Here is an 8,019-nt window from a genome sequence, read left to right as displayed (position 1 = left end):
AGCTTTTTCACTTCTTGATCTTATAAGCTTTTTGTTGAATCGATCATCTGGAAGTTTTTACTTTTTAGAACGATGTGGTTTACGGTACTAGCTATTTCACCTCATGATCTCAAATCCCTAACTCGTAACTTCTTGTCTAGAAATTGAAACTTTTAGACGAAGTGGATTAATACAATATTGAAATAAGTTGAGGTTTTAAGTTTAAGAGTCGTCCATATCAATCATGAGATCATGAATAAGTCTGCCAATCCACGAGAAAAAATATAAAATCTAAATAAACAAGTCTGCCAATCCCTTTAACAACTTAAATTTTTAATTTAGATGGTTCGGTGTTAATTTCTTTTAAGGCCTTGAGCATGTGTTCTCATACACTCACTGAAGTCACATTGATATCTCAAATCAAGTTCTCTATCTAGCTCATTTGCATCTAATGAACATGTTAAGTACTTCATTATTACACCCGACTAACATCTCACATATTTCTTTTCAATTTATTTATGCAATCGAGTCGAGCTTATCGAATGTACTCAAATATGTCTTTACATAAATTGTTGCAACCACTTACTACTCATTGCATTGAAACGGACAAAAAAGTTTATTCTATAATGGAGTAATTTTTTCTTTTCAACAAAAGCTGAACAGAAATCATTTTATATTGGAATCGCTCCCTGCTTACATACACTGCATACATACATTTTGGGAGGATAAGCAGTACTAGAAATTATTATAGAGAAGAGAAGATGTCAAAACATTTATTTAACATACTGTCCAATTCAATATAGTTTAACAAATAAGCTGCTTATGTTTCTTGAAAATTATGTGAGGTCTGGCTCATCGTATATATGTCGTGGTTTATGGTTTTGCAGGTACGTAGATTGATCAGTGCGTGAGGGGATGTCTTTTCCTTTCCCGAATTAATCCATCCCTGATCATTTCCGTTTGCTAATAACATTTGATTTGAAAATTTTTTATTTATGGATATCAATTGTTTCTTTTCATGGATTATGTTAATTATTCTGATTTTTACTCGTAGTTATTTTTTAAAAACCAAACCACTAAAATATAAATTTAATATACTTTGGTAGGGACATAAAATCTCATCCACATTAAAGAAATCTAGTAGACTGGAAAAAAAGATATATTCGGCATTAAATTTTGCAAGCTCTTTTAGTGCTCCTTGTAGTAGTAGATTTGTAGGCAAGGAACATACAGAATGCATATTCAGCTCCTAGGTATTTACGACATGCATGCACCTTACGTGCATCAGTTAATAAAAATATCTTATTTTCAATAAACCCGAGTTCTGAATCATTTTTCATCATTCCGATCTATTCACATTGTGTTTATTGGAAAATATATAATTCAACTAAATCATTTTCCATCTTATTCGAATGCAAGTAGCTTTGAATGCAATTCCACATATAAAGTAGCAGTGCAAGAAATGTTTGGTACATTAAATTTTAGACAATAAAGGCCTATTTTCGGTGATTCACCCGCGTCATATCCAGTTAAACATAACAAACTACCGAATTTTGCAAGCACACATAAAAATTGTTGTGAATTGTTCAAAATCAACAAGTGGAATGAAAGAAAAAAAAGGGAAGAAAAAGAGAGGCCAGCCATGCGGTCGCATGGTAATAATTCGACCTTTTTTGGTCGTTTATGGTTGTTGCAAATTTAAAATTGGTGGCTTTTCACTAGATTTTTTGGCACCATTTAGTACATTTGGTCAAGGCCTATGTATAGGGGATCTATGTTCAAGCCAAAGGTGTAAGACGATTCACATATCTTTCCACATTGAATCAACCCATCGATTTACATTCATATTCTATATCATTTGTTTTGTGTCCTCAAGTTTTTGGAGGATTGCACTCGTGTTTCGGTGCTAAATTTTTTACAATGCTTGATATAATATGATAAGTGTATACACTTATGTAGACCTAAAAATATAGACATTTAATAGTTCTTTAAAGCAATTATAGCCTAATTTGTTGTATATTTCATTTATTAGGTAAAACTCGATGGTTGGAAGTTAAACCGAAAGAAAGAAGTGAAAAACGGCGAAAAATGGCGAAGTACAAAGTTGAGGGCCAAATTGCAAATATCCAATGGTTGAATTGGACCATAAGAGATATTTTAAAGATTGATGGAAGTCAATTGGATGCAATTAGAAGTAAAAAAGGAATGAAATATCATCAAAATATTACCCTAAATCGACTTCCAATTACATGATATATTTTTTAGATTTTTAGTCAAGGATTGCGACCAATTTTTGTCATAGTAAACGTCCGAATTGGAAAATATCTATTTGTAGAAAAATTGTAGCCCTTTTAGTTAGCTTTCCAACGCATTTTCAATCAACTCAATCAGATAGTGGGAGATAAAGTTATGATCAAAATACTGACTGTTGTGCAGAGACAAAAAATCTGCGCGTGAGTGTAACTTTCCTTATTCGATTGGAACTCTTTTGGAAACCAATTTGGACGTGATTTTTCAACAATTTTCGACCACTATAGATACCCAACAGGAGAATACACAAAAGGGGGCTCTCATACTTTTCTCTTATACATAATATATTCCAATATTCATCAATTATCATCATCAAAGGAGGAGAATTCATTGTTTTTGTGAGAGAATTGAAGGGGACTTGCAAGAATTCAATCAAGTGAAGATTCAAACTTGATATTGAACAAAGAAGAGAGAGTGCAAATGGAGATTTATTAAGAAACCTTTGAAGAGATTCAAGATTTCAAGATTTGTCTTAATCTTCTCAATTTATCAAAAATTCGGGTTATATCTTTCCACTTATATATGATTTCTTGTAATTTAAATATGTTAGGCTAATTTTTCATATTTGCTAGGATGTGATGAACCCTTGTTATGAATTTTTAATTTGAATAATTTAATTGACGTTAAATTGTTTAATTGTTTGGATGTTTATTATCGTTTTCACGCTTTTCAATTAATTGGTCACTAGTTGAATTGTTTGTGAATTTTGTTGATATCGAGAGAGACAATAGGATCATTAGCACAAAAATAATAAATATTGTGAGGTTCGATAGAGGATAGAGATATACCTCTATACTTCATATGGTTTTTATAAGATGTTCGAACTCGTTTAATGCATTTATCATGTTCGCATCTTTCATCGAGGGATAGGAAGGTGTCATGAGGGGAATAAATTTGATAACCATCAAGAGAAGTTTTCAATTAAAATACGAACATTGACCAACAAGCATGATTTCAAATTGTCAATTTAAATTGTCGAACTAAAAATGGAGTAGCAAGGGGGATTTCACATCTTAGCAATACTTTTCACAAATTTGATAAACTTTTACTTGCTTTCTATTTAGTTGATAGATTTAATAGTGTTAGTTACAACTCGACCTTGTTATTTGATTGGGGGAATTATTAGCTTTAACTCGATCAAACACATAGTCTTCGTGGGTTCGATACTCTACACACCACTTTATTACTTGTTCACGATCTCGTTCACTTGCAGTCAATCAATCGATCAAATTTTTGGCGCCATTATCCGGGACTATTGTTTTTTACTAGTTTTAGTTAATTTTAATTTTAATCTGAATTTTTTTTTATTTTTAGTTTAGTTCATTAATTTAGAAAATTTTTACAGTGTTTCTTACTTTCTTTTTCAAGACTTTGTATGCGAAATTCGAGAACTGGTGATTTTGCTCAATTTGATCTAGAAATCGAACGAACATTCAACTTTCGAAGAAGACAACAGCTTGAAACACATCAAAAATAGAAAGAGGAAGACATGCAAACGAAAATTCGAATCAAATAGCCATCGGGGCTAATCTAGGAGTAGTACAACGGAATATCACTACAGTCAATGAAAATGCAAGGCTCATGGGAGAGTATATGTTTCCACCAATAGTGGACAGTCAGTCCAGTATCGTATATCCGACGTTTGGTCAGGCAAACTTCCACCTGAGGATAGATGTTGTCAACGTGTTCCAAAATGCACTACAATTTTTTGGGAAAGCTACAGAGAATCCCAACGCTCATATATCAAGATTTCTGGACATGTGCGTAATAATTGAGTATCCGGGGTTTCAAGCGAAGCAGTTAGACTAAGGTTCTTTCGATACACATTGAGAGATTCAACAAGGGAATGGTTAGACACTTGCCCACCGCAGAGCATCACAACATGGAACCAATTGAGTTAGAAATTTCTTAGCAAATATTTCCCACCAAAAAATATTGCAAGGCTAAGGGACGAGATCACCACTTTTCAGCAAATGGACTCAGAATGCTATTCAGTGGCTTGGGAACGATACAAGGGTTTACTTCGCTAGTGCTCACAACACGGATTGCAGAAGTGGCTTCAAGTGCAATACTTTTACATTGGTTTGAACCCGATTAGCAGGGCTAACGTAGACTCTGCGTGCGATGGTTCTATCACAAAAAGAACCGCGGACCAGATCTAGCAAATCATGGAGGATTTGGCATTTACCAGTGCACTTTGGCCTACTGAAAGAACGAGTGGAGAGAAAGCTGCTGGGGTATTCAAAGTTGATTCTTTAACAGCACTTTTAGCACAATTGGCATCATTGGCACAGAAGGTAGATCAGATGAATGTAGCCCAGACAGTGGGACCGAAATGCAAACATTGTGGAGGAAACTACGAGAGTGTTGATTGTAACGTAGGATCTCCTTTTGCTCAGACGATAGAAGACGTGAACTACACTCAGAATTTTCAAAGGCAACAACACAATCCAAACCCTTACACATATTACCCAGGCTGGAGAAATCACCCAGGTTTTCAATGGAGTAATAATCAGGGAGCTCAGATCGTGCCACAGCAAACCGCACCACCTGGGTTTCAGCAGAATGAGAAGAAGTCTTCGTTAGAAGATCTTGTGACTAAGTTAGCAGAAATATCTACTCAACACATGCAGAGAACGGATAAGAGCTTGGAAGTTCAGGGCGCCGCCATAAAAAACTACCTAAAATAAATGTAAAAAGGTTGGTTGCTACACAAGAGAAGGTACCTACCAGGGTTGAGAAAAATTTGGAGGAATCTACACCGAACAAAGAACAAGAAGAAGTACCAGAGGAACCAAAGGTTAAGGAACCCGCTTCCACCAAAGAAATGGTTCAACCACTCCCATTCCCACATAGGCTACTGAAGCATTAGTTAGACAAGCAATTTTCGAAGTTTCTTGAGGTATTCAAAAAGCTCCAGATCAATATACCATTTGTGGATGCACTTGCACAAATGCCTAGCTATGCGAAATTTATAAAAGAAATACTCACAAATAAGAAGAAGCTGGAAGATTTGGGGACAGTGATGCTTAATGAAGAATGCAGTGTCATCTTACAGAATAAGCTACCACCTAAACTAAAGGACCCAGGAAGTTTTACTATCCCTTGCACTATTGGTAACATGAAATTTGATAAAGCTCTCTATGATTTAAGTGCTAGTATTAACCTCATGCCTTATTCTATTTTCAGGAAATTAAACTTAGGAGAGGCGAAGGCAACATCGATCTCATTGCAGTTGGCAGACAGGTCCATAAAATTTCCCAGGGGAATTATTGAAGACATATTGGTGAAGGTCGATAAATTTATTTATCCCACGGATTTCGCATCCTAGATTGGCTGAAAAGGATAAAGAGGTGCCATTGATATTGGGAAAACCGTTCCTCGCAACATGTTGAGCATTAATAGATGTTTAGAAAGGATAATTGATATTGCAATTAAATGATGAACATGTGACATTCAACGTTTTCAGTGCTATCAAGTATCCTACAGAATCAGATAGTTGTTTGCGCATTGATATGGTGGATTTGACTGTGGAAGAGACTTTCATTCTTGAGCATCCTCAAGACCACTTGGAGAATCTTCTTGTGTACTCACGAGATAAAACATCAACAGTTGAAGTGATAAGTCAGATCACTTACATTATGAAATCTGCTCCACCCATCAGGAGAAGACAGTTTGAGGAGCTTGGTTCAGGACCAAGTAAACCACTACCTTCTGTTCAGAAAGCACCAATTCTTGAGCTCAAGCAATTGCCATCACATCTGAGGTATGCATATCTAGGAGAGTCGTCTACACTCCCAGTGATTATTGCAAATGAGATGACAGAGTTAAAAGAGCAGAGATTACTCAGGGTCTTGAGGAAACACAAAATAGCCATTGGGTAGTCTATAGCAGACATAAGAAGAATCAGTCCATCGATATGCATGCACAAAATCTTGATGGAAGAAAAGTATAAGCCAACAGTGAAAAATCAGAGCAGATTGAACCCGCCATGAAGGACGTTGTGCGACCAGAGATATTGAAACTCCTTGATGCAAGCATCATCTATCCGATTTCTGATAGCAAATGGGTTAGTCCAATCCATGTTGTTCCGAAGAAAGAAGGTATTACAGTGGTAAAGAATGAGAACAATGAGCTGATACCCACAAGACCAGTCACTGGATGGAGAGTATGCATATACTACAGAAAGATGAACAATGCAACTAGAAAGGATCACTTTCCTTTGCCCTTTATCTATCAGATGTTGCAGAGACTAGCTGGACATTCACACTACTGTTTCTTGAATGGGTCCTCAGGTTACAATCAGATTGCAGTAGCTCCTAAAGATCAGGAGAAGATTACATTTACATGCCCTTATGGTATTTTTGCATACGGAAGGATGTCACTCGGGTTGTGTAATGCCCCTGCCACATTTCAGCGATGCATGATGACACTTTTTTCAGATATGGTGGAGAAAATTATTGAAGTCTTCATGGACGACTTTTCAGTGTTTGGTTCATCATTTGAAAATTGTCTCTCAAATTTGGGAATGGTCTTACAGCGTTGTGAAGAAACGAATTTGGTGCTAAACTGAGAGAAGTGGTACAGGAAGGAATAGTACTTGGGCACAGGATTTCAGCAAATGGTATCGAAGTGGATAGAGCAAAGATTCAGGTGATAGAGAAGCTTCCTCCACCAACTTCAGTTAAGGGAGTACGTAACTTCCTCGGTCATGCAGGGTTCTATAGGAGGTTTATTAAGGATTTCTCTAAAATCACAAAGCCGCTCTATAACTTGCTTGAAAAGGACAGACCATTCAACTTTTCTGAACAGTGTTTAATAGCTTTCAACACTCTGAAAGAAAAGTTAATTTCTACACTGTTTATAGCTACACCAGATTGGAACCTGCCATTCGAATTGATGTACGATGCTAGTCATTATGTAGTGGAGGCAGTATTGGGTCAAAGAAAGAATAAAATTCTCCATGTTATCTACTACGCAAGCAAGACGTTGATAGAGGCACAGCTGAATTATGCAACCACAGAAAATGAGCTATTGGCCATTGTGTTTGCCTTCGATAAATTCAAATCATATCTCATGGGACAGAAGGTTATTGTCTACACAGATCATGCAGCCTTGAAATATCTAATGTCTAAGAAGGATGCGAAGCACAGGTTGATTCGATGGATACTCCTCCTTCAAGAGTTTGATTTGGAGATCCAAGACAAAAAGGGATCTGAAAATGTGGAAGCAGACCATTTTTCAAGACTTGAACAAGCAGAACGGAAAGACAAGGGTGATATAAAGGATTCTTTCCCAGATGAGCGTATCTTTGCAATTGAGAGTGGGCCATGGTATGCGGACATAGTAAATTACTTGGCGTGTAATGTGCTTCCACCTGAGTTTACACACCACCAAAGGAAGAAATTCTTTTCAGAACTGAAATATTATCATTGTGAGGATCCCATCTTATACAGGAGGGGTGCTGATCAAATCATTCGACGGTGTGTACCAAATGAAGAGGTCCCTAAAATTTTGGAGTGTTGCCACTCTTCTGCTTATGCTGGGCATTTTGGGCTTTCCAAGACAGTAGCAAAGGTTTTACAATCAGGGTTTTATTGGTCGTGACTATTTAAGGATACACATGAATATGTGAAACACTGTGATCAATACCAACGTACAGGAACGATCTCCAAAAAGAATGAGATGCCATTGAATTCGATTCTAGAAGTAGAGCTCTTTGATGTTTGG

At 36.4% G+C, this 8,019-nt stretch overlaps 1 protein-coding gene across 1 annotated transcript; it reads left to right on the top strand.

Moving 5' to 3' along the window:
* Nucleotides 1–5,242: 5,242 nt before the first annotated feature.
* On the top strand, nt 5,243–6,173 carry LOC111400659. The gene is made up of 2 exons (XM_023028055.1): nt 5,243–5,535; nt 5,759–6,173. The coding sequence occupies exons 1-2, from the start codon at nt 5,243–5,245 to the stop codon at nt 6,171–6,173; spliced, it is 708 nt and encodes a 235-aa protein (XP_022883823.1).
* The last annotated feature ends 1,846 nt before the right edge of the window (nt 6,174–8,019 follow it).

The sequence above is a fragment of the Olea europaea genome, chromosome 10 (assembly GCF_002742605.1).
Source record: "Olea europaea var. sylvestris chromosome 10, O_europaea_v1, whole genome shotgun sequence".
Taxonomy (NCBI): domain Eukaryota; kingdom Viridiplantae; phylum Streptophyta; class Magnoliopsida; order Lamiales; family Oleaceae; genus Olea; species Olea europaea.
The sequence above is the reverse complement of the archived record's forward strand: the minus strand, read 5'-3'. Positions and strand labels throughout refer to the sequence as shown.